This window comes from Balaenoptera borealis (assembly GCF_965194805.1).
Source record: "Balaenoptera borealis genome assembly, chromosome: 13".
Lineage (NCBI taxonomy): Eukaryota > Metazoa > Chordata > Mammalia > Artiodactyla > Balaenopteridae > Balaenoptera > Balaenoptera borealis.
Genome location: NC_138870.1, coordinates 8504729 through 8524779, shown reverse-complemented (window position 1 = coordinate 8524779; position 20051 = coordinate 8504729). Strand labels below are relative to the sequence as shown.

Sequence of the window (20051 nt, the reverse complement as noted above, 5' to 3'; positions counted from 1 at the left end):
CATGGTTCTACCTGATTAGAATCATTAGACAGCTGAAAAACTGTAATATTTACACATCAAGTGAAACAATGCAAGCCTTTGCAGGAGAGAATGACCTCAGCTGCTCTGAAATGTGCTTAAACCACACATACTCAGCACCAGGGCTTATGGCGCGGGCTTCCCGTGTTTAAGGATGCTAGTGGTGAGGCTCAAAAGTTGGATTCTGACTGAGCTTCCTCAGTGCACAGTAAAGACGGGTGTTAGAGTAACAGTTACAGGTTAACGCTGGGGTGACAAGAGGCAGGGACACTGTTTGAAAGAAACAACTTCCAAATCCAAAAACACAAAAAAGGTTAATATAAAGCTAGTTGGATTGTTTGTTAAATTCAATGAAAACAAGTATGTGTATATACATATTTTATGATATTTGTGTACTGATTAGGTTGTGATTTCCTTTACAGGATATGGGCTTAAAGGTATTCACCAACTCAAAAATTCATAAACCCAAAATATGTCCACAGCCCCAACAATATAAAATACAGTCATCTCAAAGACTGTTATCTTCTCCAGGTAAGAAATTAAGAAAAATTAATTGCCTAATATATTGAACCAAATAAACTAATTCTTTAAAAAAGATAAAATGTGATGAAATTAATTAAAAAGGACTTGTGATTCCAGACATAGAGAACAGACTTGTGGTTGCCAAGGGGGAGGGAAGAGTGGGGAAGGGATGGAGTGGGAGTCTGGGATTGGTAGATACAAACTATTACATTTAGAATGGATAAACAACAAGGTCCTACTGTATAGCACAGGAAACTATATCCAATCTCCTGAGATAAACCATAATGGAAAAGAATATAAAAAGGAATGTATATATGTGTATAACTGAGTCACTTTGCTGTACAGCAGAAATTAACACAACATTGTAAATCAACTATACTTCAATTAAAAAAAAAAGAACTTGTGGTTTAGATATATTAAGGTTCTTGCTCAAGGTCACATAGTGATACAAATCAAAAAATTCTGTTTGTGTCCAGTCCCACGTATGCAGCTGGAAAGAACACAAGGCAGGCTGTAAAAAGCATTATAAGACAGGTGCAGATATGAAGAATAAAAGAAAGGATTGATTCTGATTGACGAATCAAGAAGTCATTCATATAGAATCTGCTTCTAGTAAATGGAGATGTGTGAGTTTTAAAAGGGAAGGGAAAGTTTCCAGGCATAGGATAATGTAAACAGAAACAGAAATGTTCACAAATTGGGACTATATTCTCACCAGTCAAGAAAAGAAGCTCTTTAACTTCCCCAAAACATCAGCTAATATCCATATTGAAATCACACTCATCTGTCAATGATATGGGCTACTTCTTTGATGAATCATATAGTAATCAATCATTTATTTATTTATGGTCTGATACTGTCAAATCATGGTTGAATATAGGTTGGGTACAAACAAAAGAGTTTGTCAAAACTCAAGGTAGGGCTTCCTTGGTGGCGCAGTGGTTGAGAGTCTGCCTGCTAATGCAGGGGACACGGGTTCGCGCCCTGGCCTGGGAAGATCCCACATGCCACGGAGCAACTAGGCCCATGAGCCACAACTACTGAGCCTGCGCGTCTGGAGCCTGAGCTCTGCAACAAGAGAGGCCACAACAGTGAGAGGCCCGCGCACCGCGATGAAGAGTAGCCCCCGCTTGCCACAACTACAGGAAGCCCTAGCACAGAAACGAAGACCCAACATAGTAATCAATCAATCAATAAAAAAATAAAATCTTTAAAAAAAAAAAAAAAACAAAAACAAACTCAAGGTAAACATTCAGTGAGAATCAAATGGCTACACAGAATTTAAATAAAGATCATTGTATATTTTTATTAGTATTTATAAATTATATCCTTTAATACTTTATCAATAAGATTTGTAGTAAATTTATGTATGAACAAGTGTATAGATGCACAAGATTTGTCCCAGTGAGCCGGTTGTTAAATATTTACAGAAGGTAAATAGGGTGAGAGATCCTAACTCTTATCTTCTGACACATTTGGGAATAAAGAGCTTTTAAAATTCTTGATCCTCTCACTCCTACAAACGGTTTCTCAAAGCCACTGTCAAAATGTCTGGGTATGATTTTTCTTTGCTCCCGCAGAGGTGCAGACCAAATCCTGACCTCAAGTCACAGCACTCCCCACTTAGCACAGTGCGCAGGAGCTGCAGAGCCTCCTTTCTGCCTCTAGGTCTCTTTCCCAGGCAATCCAAGACTCTTTCTGCCTCTAGGTCTCACTGTTCTCTGATTGTGATTCTCTTCCCCCAGCTCACTCCTAGCTTACTGTAATGCTTCAGAATTCATCTAAATATACCACCTCCTCCAAGAAGCTTTCCCTTAATACCCAAGTGTCCTCTCCTGGTTCCTACCTATTTCATCACCCTATTTCTTTTGTAGCACTTACTACAATCTCTCATAAGCCTTATCTTTATATTTATTGTTTCTGTCTCCTCCGCAGTCGTAGCTGAAATGGGAAGAGGTCATGAACTTATGCATATAATACATATTTCAGAGCCTCCCACAGAGACTGTGCGAAAGTACTTCCCTGAGACGTGGATCTGGGATTTGGTGGCAGTAGAGTAAGTAACTTCTTTCATATATAAGATGCAACAATATAGATTCCTCACAATTTTCCATTTTTAGCCAGTTTTTCAATATCCAAGTATATCTTTTGGACACATTGCTGTGTTCAGGAGAGGTTTAGTATAATACTTCTGTTATGAAGTCTCACTAATCAAACTGTATCAGAAATTTTGCACAAATGTCATTCTAAGATTTCCAGAAAATGAGCATAAGGACTAAATATAACCAAGCACTGCACAGATTAACACCTATAAGAGATCCTTCATTGCTCGGCAGTCCTGAGTTAAGCACAGGGTCAGTCAAGCCAGCTCTACACAGTAGTAGTAGAATTTAAAATTATAAACCTTCCCTCAGTGGAACAGTATTTTAGAGAAAAAAATTTAATAACAATCTAAAACTACATATTTATCACTATATTGTCTATAATAGATTATACTACAACTACATGTCTAAGGAGAGACTGATATAGACTAGAATTGAAAATAGAGTTGGAAAAAAGGGACTTATACATTCCCATTTCAAGCCTTGATTATACTCTCCATTATTGGTATTTCTACTAAGTGCATTCAAGTCATGACAATAGAATCATTTATGTAGGGGTTCTCTTCCTAGAAGGGATTTACAGGCATACCTCAGAGATATTACAGGTTCAGTTCCAGATACTCCAATAAAGCGAATATCACAATAAAGTGAGTCACATGAATTTTTTGGTTTCCCAGGGCATATAAAAGTTATGTTTACACTATACTGTAGTCTATTAAGTGTATAATAGCATTATGTCTTTAAAAATGTATAGACTTTAATCAAAAATACTTTATTGCTATAAAATGCTAACCTTCATCTAAGCCTTCAGCAAGGCATAATTTTTTTGCTGGTGGAAGGTCTTGACTTGATGCTGATGGCTGCTCACGGATCAGGATGGTGGCTGCTGAAGGTTGGGATGGGGCTGTTCCTTAAAACAAGACAGCAATGAAGTGTGCCACATCAATTGACTCCTCCTTTCACAAACGATTTCTCTGTAACATGCAATGGTGTTTGATAGCATTTTACCCACAGTAGAACTTCTTTCAGAATTGGAGGCAATCCTCTCAAACTCTGCCACTGCTTTGGCAACTGTTTTTGTAATATTCTAAATCCTTTGTTGTCATTTCAACAATCTTCCACAGGAGTACCTTCCATCTCAAGAAACCACTTTCTTTGCTCATCCATAAGAAGCAACTCCTCATCCATTCAAGTTTTAACAGGAGATGGCAGCAATTCAGTCACATCTTCAGGCTCCATTTCTAATTCTGGTTCTCTTGCTGTTTCCACCACATCTGCGGTTACTTCCTCCACTGAAGTCTTAACCCCTCAAAGTCATCCATGAGGGTTGGAATCCACTTCTTTCAAACTCCTGTTAATGTTAATATTCTGACCTTTTCCTATGAATCAAGAATGTCCTTAAAAAAAAAAAAATGTTCTTAATGGCATCTAGAACAGTGAATCCTTTCCAGAAGGTTTTCAATTGACTTTGCCCAGATCCATCAGAGCAATGACCATATACGGCAGCTATAGCCTTACAAAATGTATTTCTTAAAGAATAAGACTTGAAAGTCAAAATTACTTCTTGATCCATGGGCTTCAGAATGGCTATTGTGTTAGCAGGCATGAAGACAACATCAATCTCATGGTGCATCTCCATCAGAGCTCTTGGGAGACCAGGTGCATTGTCAATGAGCAGCAGTATTTTGAAAGGAATCTTTTTTCCTAAGCAGTAGGTCTCAACAATGGGCTTAAAATATTCAGTAAACCACGTTGTAAACAGATGTGCTGTCACAAAGCCTGTAGCTTTGTTGTTCCATTTATAGAGCACAGGCAGAGTAGATTTAGCATAACTCTGAAGGGCCCCAAGATTTTCAGAATGATAAATGAGCACTGGCTTCAACTTCAAGTCACCAGCTGCATTAGCCCCTAACTAGAGAGTCTGCCTGTCCTTTGAAGCTTTGAAGTCAGACATTAACTTCTCCTCTCCAGCTATGAAAGTCCTAGATGGCATCTTCTTCCAATATAAGGCTGTTTCATCTACATTTAACATCTGTTATTTAGTGTAGTCATCTTCACTAATTATCTTCTGGATAATTTGCTGCAGCTTCTACATCAGCACTTACTACTTCACCTTGAGCTTTTATGTTATAGAGATGGCTTCTTTCCTTAAGCCTTATGAACCATTCTCTGCTAGCTTCAAACTCTTCTTCTGCAGCTTCCTCACCTCTCTCACCCTGCACAGAATTGAAGAGAGTTATGGCCTTGCTCTGGATTAGGCTTTAGCTTCAGGGGATATTGTGGCTGGTTTGATCTTCTATCCAGACCACTCAAATTTTCTCCATATCGGCAATGAGGCTGTTATGCTATCTTATCATTCAAGTGTTTACTCAAGTATCACTTTTAATTTCCTTCAAGAACTTTCCTTTGCATTCATAACTTGGCTAACTGTTTGGTGCAAGAGGCCTACCTTCCAGCCTATCTCAGCTTTCAACATGCCTTCACCACAAAGCTTAATAATTTCTAGCTTTTGATTTAAAGTGAGAAGTGTGCAATTCTTCCTTTCACTTGAATGCTTAGAGGCCATCGTAGGGTTGTTAAGTGGCCTAATTTCAATATTGTTGTGTCTCAGGGACTAGGGAAGCTCAAGAAGAGGAAGAGGGACAGGGGAATGGCTGGTCAGTGGAGCAGTCAGAACACACACAACATTTATCTATTAAGTTTGCCATCTTATATGGGTGCAGTTCATGGCACCCCAAAGCAATTACAATAGTAACATTAAAGACTGCTGATCACAGATCATTGTAACAAATATAATAATAATTTAAAAGTTTGAAATATTGAGAGAATTACCAAAATGTGACACAGAGAGATAAGGCGAGCAGATGCTGTTAGAAAAATGACACCAATAGGCTTGCTTGACGCAGGGTTGCCACAAACCTTTAACTTGTTTAAAAAAAACCACAGTATCTGTAAAGCACAATAAAGCAAAGTGCAAGAAAATGAGGCATGCCTGTATTTAACTGCTTACTTTTTGTTCTGCACATTGCCATCCTCCCCAGCTCCTCAGGTGTGGCTGAAGTAGGAGTAATAGTCCCCGATACCATCACTGAGTGGAAGGCAGGGGCCCTCTGCCTGTCCAGTGACACTGGACTTGGTCTCTCTCCGACTGCCTCTCTCCGGGCCTTCCAGCCCTTCTTTGTGGATCTCACGATGCCCTACTCTGTGATCCGCGGAGAAGCCTTCACACTCAAGGCCACTGTGTTAAACTACCTTCCCAAATGCATCCGGGTAAGGACTTCTCTTTATTAACTTGAACACAAGGTAACAGTCAAGTAAATTAAAAACTGCATTCCTGGGAATACTGACAAACTCCTGTGTATAAGATGGGCTCACCAGGAGATAATACTGTCAGAGATACTCATATGTTATATGACTATGGTTGCTGATATCTCCAAATACCAAATGACAACTTAAAACAAGGTTCTGACCCTTATCATAACCCTTTAAAGTTAGGAAGTTTGTGTAACATGAAGATTTCTGACATGAACAACAAAAACCAGTATGCTGATTCTCATGTCTTATACTCTCCAAGGTTTCAACCTCTACATTCCCATATATTTAACTTTTCTTATATGATTAACTGTATTAAACTTAACTTTTAAAGTTATTTATGTGCATCTTACCATAACTGTTTATAAATCTTGTATACTCTGCTGGAAGAGCTGAGGGTATGGTCAAGATCCTAAGCCAAAGGAGTAGAGCTTCTACAGGCAACAAACAAACCATCATGACTTTTCCTCTCCTCTGCTCCTACCACGTGAAAGAGCAGATTATCCCCAAATACTAATGTTTAGATGTCAGATCCACTTATAAGATGCTCAGTCTTCATTTATATTATCTTCAATATTAGGCAACCTGAAATCTACCCAATCCCTCAATGTGCTTTATTTCAAGCCATTCTTCCTTTGGCCCCCTTTCCCTCTGGTCTATTTGTCTCCTTGTCTCATGTGTGGTTTCAGGTCAGAGTGCACCTAGAAGCCTCTCCTGCGTTCCTAGCTGTCCCAGGAGAGAAGGAACAAGAGACTCAGTGCATCTGTGGGAATGGCCGGCAAACCGTGTCCTGGGCAGTAACCCCAAAGTCATTAGGTGAGAGACAGCCTCCTAGAGGCAGTTCTCTACTCAAAGACTGTGTGTGTCTGTCTATGGGATCCTCATATCCAGGCAAAGACGCCCCCACCCCCCGCCAAATGGTAGAAGTTTTTTCTTTGTCTTTCATTCTAGGATGTCTAGAAGGATATACCCCCTTCCCTCACCTCCGGCTCCACCTTGGATTCTCAGTATCATTAGCCTCTAGTCTATGCTGCTTCCATTCCTGCTCCTATGTTTTTATAGAACAAAAAAATAAGGTCACAAAGCATTAAACATTTATAAATCTTGGGGTTTGGAGGCATGGAGGAAGAGAGAGATGGTGCTCATCTCTACTGGCCCCTTTTTCCAGGGAATGTGAATTTCACAGTGAGTGCAGAGGCACTGGAGTCTCAAGAGCTGTGTGGGACCGAGGTGGCTGTGGTCCCTGAACATGGAAGGAAAGACACAGTCATCAAGCCCCTGTTGGTGGAAGTAAGTAAGCCTGCCCATTTGATAAGTCTCAGTGAGTCAAGAAAAACAATGGTGAATCCAGCTGGGGTTCCAGCTTTTAGGTAAGAAGGGCTAAAAAATAGATACATGAAAAAAGAAATATATATATATATATATATATATATATATATATAGTCATGGGATATTTCACAATATGATTCTCTCTCTGTGTGTGTCTCTCTCTCTCTCTTGATTTTACTTTGCAATTTTCTCCTCCCTTTCTCATCTATCAACCTGTCTCCTTCATATTACTTACACTTATAGAATTTGCTTCTATAATACATTTGAAAGTCAGTTCCAACTCTTCTCTTCATCAAGAAACCTGTAGTTCCCCTATTAACACACATGTCCTGAAAGTCAGTCTATTCTCACTTCTAACTTTTCTTTCTTTCCACCTAAAGCCTGAAGGACTAGAGAAGGAAGCAACATTCAACTCCCTGCTTTGTCCATCAGGTAAGACTCAGTCATCATAATTAAAATAACATTGACTAGAATATAATATTTGAAGTTCAAAGTATTTTATATATACCATTCCTACACTTTCCCTATGAGGTAAGCAAGACCTGAAGAACCATCAACCGATTTGGTAAGTGAGGAAACTGGTTTTTAGAGAGGCCAAGTAGTTTGATCAGCTGAATATCCGTATCCCAGGAATTCTGAGTCTTTATTTCTTAAGCACCTGTGCAAACATCAAATTGTCCTTCTGACCAGTGTATGATCTGGTTATAGGTAGAAAGTGGGTAGATTCAAAATGAATACTGCCAAAGGGGATATTTCCTTGGATATTTAGTAATACCACACATGGGTAGCTGAATTCAAGCCTCTTCAACACTGAGTTTTGCATAGCTAACCACACTGGATAATGAGACTATGCTATTTCCAGAAGAAAAGCTTGCCATAGCCTTTACCATTTGTCATGTCAATATTTGTTTGGTGCCAATCCTATACCTAGTATCCTATCAGTCATTGGGAAGGGACTAAAGAAGCTTACAGTAAAAGATACAGCTTTATCTTTGTGGAGAATTTCCTAGTCTAAACAAAAGCATTTATAGAAATTTAGTACACTAAGAAATTTATCAACACAATGTGTTCTCATATCAAACCAATGTCTAATCAACATCATGTGTTCCTTACCTTTCTGTACCTACTAATTTCTGTTTATTATCTTTTTTGTCATGTCAATACTTAAAGTATATAAAATGTATTCTAAAAACATAATTGCCTTATTATTTAGCCTTATTTCTACATTTAAATGAATTTAGTCCTTACTACCAAATCCATATATGTCATCTGTTTTCTTACAAAACTTTTTTTGAAGGTAAGAGAAGTTTTTGACATACAAATAATACATACATAATTAATATAACTATGTATGTATTTAACACATAATTATATTATGTATTTAACTACATGATTAAATTTAACTACATAACTATCAGTAATTAATATAACTGATAATACATACATAATTAATGTATACAACTTAATGAGTGTGGAGATAAGTATACACCTGTGAAACTGTCACCACGATCTATACCATAAGCCTATCCATCACTTCCAAAAGTTTCCTCCCACCCTCTTATTATTATATTTTTGTAATATAAGATCTATCCTATTAGCAAATGTTTAGGTCTACAATACAGTATTGTTAACTGTAGGCACTATGCTTTACAATAGACCTCTTGAATTTATTCATCTTGCATAACTGATAGGTTGTACCCTTTGACAAAAGTTTTATTATTAATCTTATGAGGACAGGATGCAGTATAATGATAAATACTACATTTTTCTTTTTTCATCTTCATGTAATTCACCAATATTAAAATGCCAGCAAATGTATGCTTATCAGCAGCAATTAATTTATTTTCACTAAGTCAAATACTGTTCATCTTCACGCCTAGCCCCATGTCTAGCGCTTCCATTAAAAATACTGTCTTCATATCTGGTGAAATTTGATGGAAGTAAAGACCGAGCATTATGGTAGAATTCAGGAACTTTTTGAAGATTTTTCCTTTGCTTATATATACATAGCGGGTTTTTTGCATACAACTGTTGTGTAAGGAGGCTGGGGATGGACATGAAATATATCACCTTGTGATAACAATCTTGTGTTAGCCATAGGATGATTACAACAGAATCACAACATCACAGGTACTTGTCAGTTTGTAGCCTTCTTTTGGAATGCAACTCCACATACAAGGAGGTTGGGGAAGGAAAAGTTCTAGAAATCTCAGAATCCCATTCATATATGTTGAAGGTATTTTTTAAAACTGGAATATTAAAAGAGGGACAACTTTTCAGAAGTTTAGGTACAAGGCATAGTTCTGGCTTCTGGGTCTTGGAGCTCTTCAGGAAGATATACAGCAGAAATCATCTTCATTGTGGCTGATTTGTTTCTTTCTCTAGGTGCCGAGGTGTCTGAAAAATTATCTCTGAAGCTGCCACCAAATGTGGTAGAAGAATCTGCCCGAGCCTCCTTCTCAGTTTTGGGTGAGTCTCCAGCCCTAGGGGACTACTGTACTATATTAGACAATGTCTACTATATTTTTTCCCATAAATACTTTCTCAAAATAACAGCTATACTTTTAACTTCTTTTTTCTTTGGACTTACTTATTGCTTCCAATCATACTTCTGTTCCTTGAAGACACCCTTCCTAAAATTCCTCATTTCTTTACCTCAGCTAATTATTCATTTCTTCTTAATGATTCTGATAGATTATTATCTATAAGCTTTATGACTTCCCATCTCTCCCATTTCCTAGGAGACATATTAGGCTCTGCCATGCGAAATACACAAAATCTCCTCCAAATGCCCTATGGCTGTGGAGAACAGAATATGGTCCTCTTTGCTCCTAACATCTATGTTCTGGATTATCTAAATAAAACACAGCAACTGACTGCAGAGATCAAGTCCAAGGCCATTCGCTACCTCAACACTGGTGAGTCACTGAATAAGGGAGCGAAAATTTCACAGTGCAATTTTAACAATAGGCTGGAATCCCCAATAGGCTTGAGTTACTTATCAATTCTATGATATGTAAATTTATCATACTATGATAGTTACAATAATAAGAATACTATGACAGTTGATTTCACAGTACCTATCCAGTGTCCAACCTCCAATAAAATGTTTAGGACTCAGAACCATCTAACATATTGCAGCAAAATTTAGGAACTATCACAAGATGCCAAGGCATTTTGTTTATTTCTCTGGCTACAGAATGTACAACCCGTCATGTTGCTTCATTAACCTTCCATTCCAGGTTACCAGAGACAGCTGCTCTACAGGCACTATGATGGCTCTTATAGCACCTTTGGGGAGCAACATGGCAACAATGAGGGTAATACCTGGTAAGGAAAAGACAGTTTTTTGAGCTCCTATTTTTGTGTCAGGTCTTTTACATATATTATCAAAATTATATTCCCAGGAACCCTATCAGATATGTATTATTAAACCTATAGTTGGTTATACTAGATAAATATACCAAAACTAGCAAGGTAACAAGCAAAAAAGCTGAGATTCGAATACACGTATGTTAGATTTGTCCCCAGAATTCATCCTGTTCATAATACACCAAGGTATTCTTTCTGAAATAGCTATTATTTTTTTTCTAAAATAGCCCCCATAACCATGATTTTTTAAATGAGATAGCCAGCAAACATAACATATAACTTCTAGATAAACCATGTTCACTTCAGTTTATGTTTTTAGATCATATTCATCTTAATCACTAATAAATTCAATAATAGGAGGAAAGAAATGAGATGGACCCAGTGATATGAAACACTGTTTTAAAATCCCGGAGGCAAAGCAATGTCAGAAGTTACTGCATGTAAGAGCTGTGTATGAGAAGATTCTGCCATCTACAGAAGAAAATCGCTAAAGAAAAGATTTAAAGCCTTACTCAAATAAAATTAAAAAATAAGTAACATTAGTACAGTTGACCCTTGAAACACATGGGGGTTAGGGGCGCTGACCTTCAGCAGTAGCAAATTCACATATCATTTTACAGTCGGCCCTCGGTATCCCCAGTTGTGCATCCACGGATTCAACCAACTGGGGATCATGTAGTATTGTAGTATATATTTAGTAAAAAAAAAAAAAATCCATGTGCAAATGAACCCATGCAGTTCAAACCATGTCGTTCAAGGGTCAGCTGTACGAGAGCTAGCAGATTCATCAAGTAAAGGCAATGGGAGCTCTAAGTAAAGAATTCCTGTTAGGTGACTCACATCAGTGTGAGAAGTGTCCTATGAAGCCTGTTGCTGTGACGTGGTTATAAAACCATTGTAACAACATAAATGTGATCATCACTTCCTCCCCTTCAGGCTCACAGCCTTTGTACTGAAGAGTTTTGCCCAGGCTCGAACCTATATCTTCATTGATGAAGCACATATTACCAAAGCTCTCACCTGGCTCGCCCAAAAGCAGAGGGACAGTGGCTGTTTCAGGAGTTCTGGGTCACTGCTCAACAATGCCATTAAGGTGAAGTGTTCTCGGAGCTAGTGTTGATTTGTCCATTACACTGTCTACAAGGATGAGGAGAGGAAGTGATAACATAAGAATTCCTTAAGGAAGGTATCAGAAGAAAATAAAACCTGGATAGCACCAAGAAAGAGGGGATGGAACTCAGAGTGATTGTGATACTTTGCTTCATGGGGATGTATATGGGTAAGGACAAATTCCATGACAGCAGAATACAAGGAGCTGATTAAGAGCATTCTCAAAAGTTATTGGGAGTTTTTAAATTACTGATTCATTTTCAGTACTGGTAATTGATCTGTTCATATTTTCTATTTCTTCCTGGTTCAGTCTTGGGAGATTATACCTTTCTAAGAATTTGTCCATTTCTAGATTGTCCATTTTATTGGCCTATAGTTGCTGGTAGTAGTCTCTTATGACCCTCTGTATTTCTGTGGTGTCAGTTGTAACTTCTTTTTTCATTTCTGATTTTACTGATTTGAGCCCTCTCCCTTTTTTTTCTTGATGAGTCTGGCTAAAGGTTTATCAATTTTGTTTATCTTTTCAAAGAACCAGCTTTTAGTTTCACTGATCTTTTCTATTTTTTTTAAGTTTCCATTTTATTTATTTCTTCTCTGATCTTTATGATTTCTTTCCTTCCACTAAGTTTGGGTTTTGTTTGTTCTTCTTTCTCTAGTTGCTTTAGGCATAAGGTTAGGTTGTTTATTTGAGATTTTTCTGGCTTCCCGAGGTAAGCTTGTATCGCTATAAATGTCCCTCAAATTATTCAAATCTGTCTCTCTCTCATATTTACAGGGTGGAGTGGAAGATGAAGTGACCCTCTCTGCCTATATCACCATTGCCCTTCTGGAGATTCCTCTCCCTGTCACTGTAGGTGCCCTTGCTGAAGCCTCTTTCTAGATGCAATGAAACTGCTGACCTGATGTCTGAAACAACACCCCACTAAAAACCAGTTGTCGGCATTCCTTCTATGCAATGTCAATGCTTCCCAGATCAGTAGAGAATTTAGTCAGTCCATTAAGAAAGATTTACACTTCCCCAGTGATGGCCCTAGTCTATTTTTCCCCTAGCTACCCCACTACCACCACCACCACACATGCAGAATGAATTTTAAAGATATGGCCTATATTCCTGCCTTATGAATGTGAGACTAACAGATTAAAAAAAATACTATTCTCTCTATCCGTAAGAACGAGGCTAGAAAGACAAATGCTTTCCAACAACTTCTTGACCTCTGTGCTGTGGTCTGTGTTTACCCGGGAGCACTAGCCCCCCTATTCACAGAGCTCGCTCCCTTCTCGCTCTGCCTTCCCAGCACCCTGTCGTCCGCAATGCCCTGTTCTGCCTGGAGTCAGCCTGGAAGTCAGCCAAGGAAGGATCCCGAGGTGGCCACGTCTACACCAAGGCACTGTTGGCCTATGCCTTTGCCCTGGCAGGTAACCAGGAAAAGAGGAGAGAAGTACTCAAGTCACTTGATGAGGAAGCCATAAAGGAAGGTGAGAGCACACCCGGGATCTTTCTCCCATCCCACAGTCTCTGGATCAAGGACTCCATATCAAAAATACCCCATGACTACCTCTCAGGACCCCTTTCCCCTCTCTTCTTTTGTCTATGTCATTATGGACTCAAGGATTTCTTACTCAAGTCACACATCCAAAGATAAGAGGCAATGTACTTTATATATACAAAAAGGCATAAAGAATAATAAGCAAACACCTTTAATACTTCCCTTCCAGCTTAAGAAACAAAATATTACCAATGCTGGAAAAATCCCTTGCGTACCATTCCTACCTGCAAAAGTAATCGTTATCCTGAATTTGTCATTACAATTCCATGGATTTCTTTATCTTTTTACTGCATATGTATCCCTAAATAATATTCAGAATGTTTACATTTTTCATCTTTAGATAAGAAGTATCATCCTTCTGAGTATTTCTGCTTGATCCTTGTCTGTCTGTCTGCCTTTTGTTTTTTAAGTTCAACATTAGGCAGGCTGATAGGAGTCTCCTGTATGGGTATGTTAATTTTTACTGCTGCATAATACATTACAATATATTAAAAAGGCCATAATTTATTTAGAGAGTCTCTCCTCGTGGATCTTTTCTTGTTTCTTATTTACTTCTATTGCAAACCATGCTGCAATGAATACTCATATACCCATCTCCTTGAGGGGGTGTGTGAGTTTCTCTAACTTGTACTTAGAAAGAGTAACTGCTGATTAGCGGGCTAAACACATCTTCCCCTTTGCTGGATATCATCAGATTACTCTCCAAAGAGCTGTTTTCTTCCCACAGCAGTGTAAATCCGTTCCCGTTATTTCACACGCTGTCAGCCTTTGCTATTTTGAGGATTACTCTATTTTTTTTTTAACCTAATGAGTGTAAACTCCATTATCTCATGTGATCTGTGATCCTCATAAGAAACCTCCGAGGACAGTCTTTATAGAAAGCTGAACAAGCCCTAGATAGGGTCTGGATAACATCAGACGTCGGAAATTACCACAACCAGTCAGAGAACTTGCTCTGCCATTTCTCTCTTCCACCAACGCAACCACCGCAACCATTTGAAAACCTAGATGGCACAGCTTCTGACTCCTTAGCCCAGATGAAACAAGCCTCATTCAGCTGTCTGTAAGCGGGAAGCCACCAGATAAGATTTAAGAGATTATCACTGGAAGGCAACACGCACTTCAGCACTGGCCCTTGTACTTTTACCTGAAGTTAAATATGAACATGTGGTCACTTGCAGATCTTTTTCTCACCTCCAGATAATTCCGTCCACTGGACACGACCTCAGAAACCCAAGGCACCAGTGCAGCGTTTGTACCAACCCCGGGCTCCCTCTGCTGAAGTGGAGATGACAGCCTATGTGCTCCTCGCTTACCTCACTGCCCAGTCTGCCCTGACCTCGGAGGACCTGACCCCTGCCACGCGCATCGTGAAGTGGATCTCAAGGCAGCAGAACTCCCAGGGGGGCTTCTCCTCCACCCAGGTCTGTGGTTAGCGAGAGCCTTTTACTTTACCTTCAGGTAGAAAAATGTTTGAACAAGATGCAAACACATACAAGAAGAAAAGAAATGAAGATAAGAATAACTTGAAATGAGAAGAATGTGATTAGTATTCAAGGATGGTGAGAAATAAGAAAAAATGAGAGTCAAAGAGGGCTGTAAAGAAAATGCCAATTCTGCCCCACCCCCATCCCATATTTTTATCACAGGCTCCTATTTCCAGTAACAACTCTACATCCCTAAAGCAATAGTGGGGCACCAGGACCCTACACACAATGGCCACAGCAGAACGAATTTAAAAATCCACCATTCTTCTGGAAGTTCTAAGAGTCCTTTCAAGCTGTTCCCAGAAACACTATTCAGAAACCAATCATCTCTCCTTGCAAAGCTCTCCATTTCTAGGTCCACTTTGACTGGCTTCTTTTAAGGCTGACACATTTCATGCTTCCTCTATCCACCTCTTAATATACAAACATTTGTTCATTGGGAGCATAAAGAACTGTCTTTATTCATCCAACCTCCTGAGCCTAACTATACAGTCTTATATCTAAAAAATTCATCAATATAGACAGAGCAGGGAGTTTCATCTCCAGAGAATTCAGGGGTTAGCATATGCGCCCTAAAAGAGAAGCAGAATGTGACAGAAAGACATTCCATCCCTTTTCCACTGTATTTAATCTCTTATTTTTCCATATAAATGGAGAAAATAATTTTGTTAAAAGTTATCATTCGTTTCTTAGAAAATTATTATTTGAAGGATGCCAGGTTCAATGTGGATGAGAATTGAGAATATGACCTACCCGGTGGAGGGGGATCCAAACTTCTGATGAAAAAGAGAGAACCAAATAAAAATGTCAACAAATCCAGAATATAATTATAATTATTCATTTTTTATTTCCTCTGGAGAAACTGAAGCATGACCCTGATCATGGCTGCAAAGGACCCTGGGTTTTCTCAGGGCACTGACCTCAGCAGCAGAGCAGAGTGTAGCTTGGGGTGAGAGCCAAACTGAACTTCGGTTGGGTGGTAACAGATATGACCACAGTTGTCAAGAAAGACATCTTAGGCAAATAGCTAATGCTAATAAATAATTCCCATTCATATATATTCTCCACATTGCATACCTCACATATATTTATAGAGAGAAGAGAATTGATTTTCTGAGAAATAAATTTCTAAAGCATATAGTCCAAGGCAGATATGTGAAGGTTATGGTTCTGTCATCTATCTAAGGATTATAATCAATCTTGAAATGAGAACCCCAATATTTAAGCAGTGAGGGAAACAGGAGATAGGAAATCAAAGCCCTTTTTGTGGCAGCTAACATGGGCCTTTGGGTCTTCAAAGGGTTATCATGCCTAAGTGGGTTCCCTCACCTGTCTCTTCCAGGACACTGTGGTGGCTCTCCATGCTTTGTCCAAATATGGAGCAGCCACTTTCACCAGGACTGGGAAGGCTGCACAGGTGACCATCCAATCTTCAGGGACATTTTCCACAAAATTCCGAGTGGACAACAGCAACCTCCTGTTACTACAGCAGGTTTCATTGCCAGAGGTGCCCGGAGAGTACAGCATGACAACGACAGGAGAAGGATGTGTTTACCTCCAGGTGAGATTCCAGGGGCAGGTGGGGACAAAAGGTCCAGAGTAACATTGTCACTGAGAAGGCCTAACGCAGCAAATGATGGGGCAAATCAAAGAAAGAGTTGAGGAAGTTGGGAGGAATCCTGGACAAGGGAAAAATCACAGACTTTTGTCTGTTCCACAGACATCTTTGAAATACAATATTCTCCCGAAAAAGGAAGAGTTCCCATTTGCTTTGGAGGTGCAGACTCTGCCCCAAACTTGTGATGGACCCAAAGCTCACACCAGCTTCCAAATCTCACTGAGAGTCAGGTAAGATCTCTGACTGCATCATGAAATTCTGGGTATAACAACCAATCTTCTTACTGGAACTCCGCATTAAGCAGAGTAGGGTGACAGTGAATGTTTGTTCTACCTTTATTGAAAAAGCAACGTGTTCTTGTGTTGACACAGAATTTCTCAGTGTTGGGGCTTACATTGTACATCCCCCAACTCCAGGATCTATTAGTGTCTAGTCTCATTATTTACAGCTTATTAATTCCCCTCAATAATAAATAAAGAACCTCTAACCTGAATTCCTGACTTTATTCTAATGTAATTAATCATCCTGATTTCATTCTATTGTAATGAAATCCTATATTATTCTTGCTTTATCTGGGACAGAGGTGGAGACTTCTTGAAAAGCACGAATAGAAGGAAGTAGTGACTCTCTAATTAGAATTCCTCCTGGTAATAATTAAATCTCAGATTATATATAAAATAATCAATTTTGGGGAAAATACATACATAAGCAGCCATATTCAAATACCTACAGGGCTATTTGTATCTGTCCTCAAGAATATTATAACCTGGTTGGGGATACTATTCAGGAAAAAAGACAAAGTATATGTAACAAATAACTGGGATAGCTTAGCAGTCTCATGCCCAGCTAAGCATCACTTACAGAGCTTTCTTAAAATGCAGATCCTCAGAGTTCACACCCATGAAATTCTGATTCATCAGGTCTAGAGTATAGGCCTGGTCTCTGTGGCTTTAACAGGCTCCCCTGAAGATTCTAATGCACAGCCAGTTTTTTGAGCTACTTGGTAGGAAATTTAGGAAGACTTCTGGTACTTTTCAGGGCTATTGAGTGCTTACTGTGGACATCGAAAAAAAATATTTAATAACACAGAAAATCCTAATTCCTTTCTTCTCTGGATCTTTAGTTACACCGGAAGCCGTCCAGCCTCCAACATGGTGATTGCTGACGTGAAAATGGTATCTGGCTTCATTCCCTTGAAACCAACAGTGAAAATGGTAGGTTTACTATAAGCCCAGGAGACCCTATTTTATTAAATGTTTTATGTATCTCTAGACTTAGACAACATTAATATAAAAATACTATTAAATGAACTTCTATCCAAGACATTACTGTCTCCAAAAGCAGAAATATAATTTAGCACGTTTATATGGGGGTTTGTTTGTTTGTTTGTTTTCTCATTTAACTTTGTTTAAATGGGTCTCAAAATTTTATGATGGACTTTTGGTCAAGTTTCCATTAAGGTATTAATAAAAATACTAATTTAAAAAACTAATAACTCAAAACTGCCGCCCACAGAAAAACAAATGATCCATAAAACATTCTCCTTTTCTTCTAGGTTTACGATACATTGTTATCATTAACCAGTCTTTCACTACTAAGTTCAATGGTCAATTCAGACGGTTTTGAGACAGGGCTTCCACCATTGATCAAACTGGGGTGGCAGGTATTAGGGATCATATTCATTTAGCCTTCTGAACTCTCTGCGCAGACCTGGTGACCGTGCCAGCTCCAGCAGCCTTCCTGTCCACTGCTTTAGGGACACCCACAGCAACGGTCTATCTCTTGTCATGAACAGCACTTTGCTAGGAGCCACATCTACTGGGAAAAAATTGTCAGCAGGCTACTGCTTTAATGGAGCTTAGAATCTTCAGAAGATAAAGCATACGCACATGAACTAGTGAAAAAATATGAGAATGACTGATTGACATAAACTAGAACTATTACAGAAGTACAGAGGAAACTGAGATTGCTACAAGTTAGAATAAGCAAAAAAAGTAAAAAACCAAAAACGTCCTTCATAAAGGAATGGAATGTGAATTGAACCTTGAAATATGGGTAATTTCCAAGTTTAGGACATTTAGTTCCCTTTTCTTCAAATAAATCAATTTACACATAGGTCCTGTGTCGTACTAATGTTAAACCCTGCATCCCAATTATCTTTCATTTTTAATTCTGCCACATTATTGCCTTTGCTTACAAAAAGCATTTGAAGAAATTTTACCCTCAGGCTTAATTTGGTAATAAACATTCTTCTTTTCTCTGGTTCCCCAGGGTTTTCTTCTGTTTATTAACATTTGTGATGTCTCAATTTTCTTCAGCTTGAAACATCTGACCACGTGAGCCGAAGAGAAGTCAGCAACAACCATGTTTTGATTTACCTGGATAAGGTGAGAGCCCTGCCATTCTATCCAAAAAAAATATGGATAATGAGCTACCTGGGAAGTGAGTGAAGGCATTTTGGAGACATCACCTCCACGCTAAAAATTTGAGAATTCTAACATTAGGTCCAGTGAATATTCTCCTCTCCTTCTCTATTTATATTTCATCTGGGACTATGGGAAGAAATGACTTGTTATAATATTGGGATATGAATATTTCTAGGACCCCGTAAGCAAGAAATTCTCCACAAAAGGTCCTCATTATGTTATGCACAAGTTATTTTGAAGATACATATAAGGAAGTAACCATTGGGATTAGTCAATTATTATATCAACAGCACATCAAAAAGACAAAAGGGGAATATGCTATCAATCTCAGCAAGGACTTAGACCATAAAACAAGATCAGTGCACCAATAAACCAATCTGATTTTATAATTGTGTGTTGTTGCATAGTTTATTCATAACTATATTGACGGATATTATAGTTTACAAATTTTATGAAACATAGGCTGCAGTGATCCACCTTTTATATTCCTTTTTGAGTCGACACAAGTATTTCTACAAGATAGAGTAGTGAAGCTGTACTGAATCTCTGATACTTAAAACTAAACATAGCTATTCAAACAATAAAAAGCCTGCCTCATTCACCCCCTAGGAACAGAGCCACGCACTCACATTGATGGGAGTATATGAATAGTTTTAGTTATTTAAGAAACAATTTGGGGAAGTTTTCACCTACTCTGAGAGCTTTTGGCCCAATTTAAGTACCCTGTTAGTTGACAAAAAGTTTTTCCCCAAAATAGATGAATACTTAAATTCACTCAAAGAAGATACAGGAAAGCTCCCTGGAGAGTCATTTAATTCCCTTTTGCTTTATAGGTGACAAATCAGACCCTGAGCTTGTCCTTCACGGTTCTGCAAGACATCCCAGTAAGGGATCTGAAACCAGCCATAGTGAAAATCTATGATTATTATGAGACAGGTGAGTGAAAGTAAAGTTCACACAGAAATTAAATACCTGATCACAGAAATTTAGATTTGAGAGATGTGTTGGGGCAATTCATTACACTAATCACTCTCATCACTTCATTTTGTCTCTATCAAGTCTGATATAAATATATTATTACTAATACAAAGCACCTGTAAGATATTTAGTTCCCTTTTCTTCAGATAAAATCAACTATAGGACAATATGAAATTTAAATAAGTATAACATCTGTACTCTTACCCTTCAGGAGTTTAGGGTAAAGGAAA

General features: G+C 38.5%; 2 protein-coding genes across 4 annotated transcripts in view; one reads left to right on the top strand and one right to left on the bottom strand.

The window, feature by feature from the left end:
• The window catches only part of KLRG1 (killer cell lectin like receptor G1), a 196146-nt gene that overhangs the window by 86417 nt on the left and 89678 nt on the right, over positions 1-20051 (bottom strand). The gene's annotated exons all lie outside the window — the stretch shown is intronic.
• A2M (alpha-2-macroglobulin) overlaps positions 1-20051 on the top strand; it is a 43977-nt gene that overhangs the window by 23240 nt on the left and 686 nt on the right. The window contains exons 17-34 of the mRNA XM_082349159.1: positions 441-549; positions 2476-2596; positions 5684-5912; positions 6644-6770; positions 7123-7244; positions 7664-7715; positions 9669-9752; positions 10025-10201; positions 10526-10613; positions 11592-11748; positions 12541-12615; positions 13061-13241; positions 14513-14736; positions 16142-16360; positions 16520-16647; positions 17541-17631; positions 18736-18804; positions 19677-19779. Of these exons, the coding sequence (XP_082205285.1) occupies positions 441-549; positions 2476-2596; positions 5684-5912; positions 6644-6770; positions 7123-7244; positions 7664-7715; positions 9669-9752; positions 10025-10201; positions 10526-10613; positions 11592-11748; positions 12541-12615; positions 13061-13241; positions 14513-14736; positions 16142-16360; positions 16520-16647; positions 17541-17631; positions 18736-18804; positions 19677-19779 (2356 nt within the window). The remainder of the gene's footprint in view (positions 1-440; positions 550-2475; positions 2597-5683; positions 5913-6643; positions 6771-7122; positions 7245-7663; positions 7716-9668; positions 9753-10024; positions 10202-10525; positions 10614-11591; positions 11749-12540; positions 12616-13060; positions 13242-14512; positions 14737-16141; positions 16361-16519; positions 16648-17540; positions 17632-18735; positions 18805-19676; positions 19780-20051) is intronic.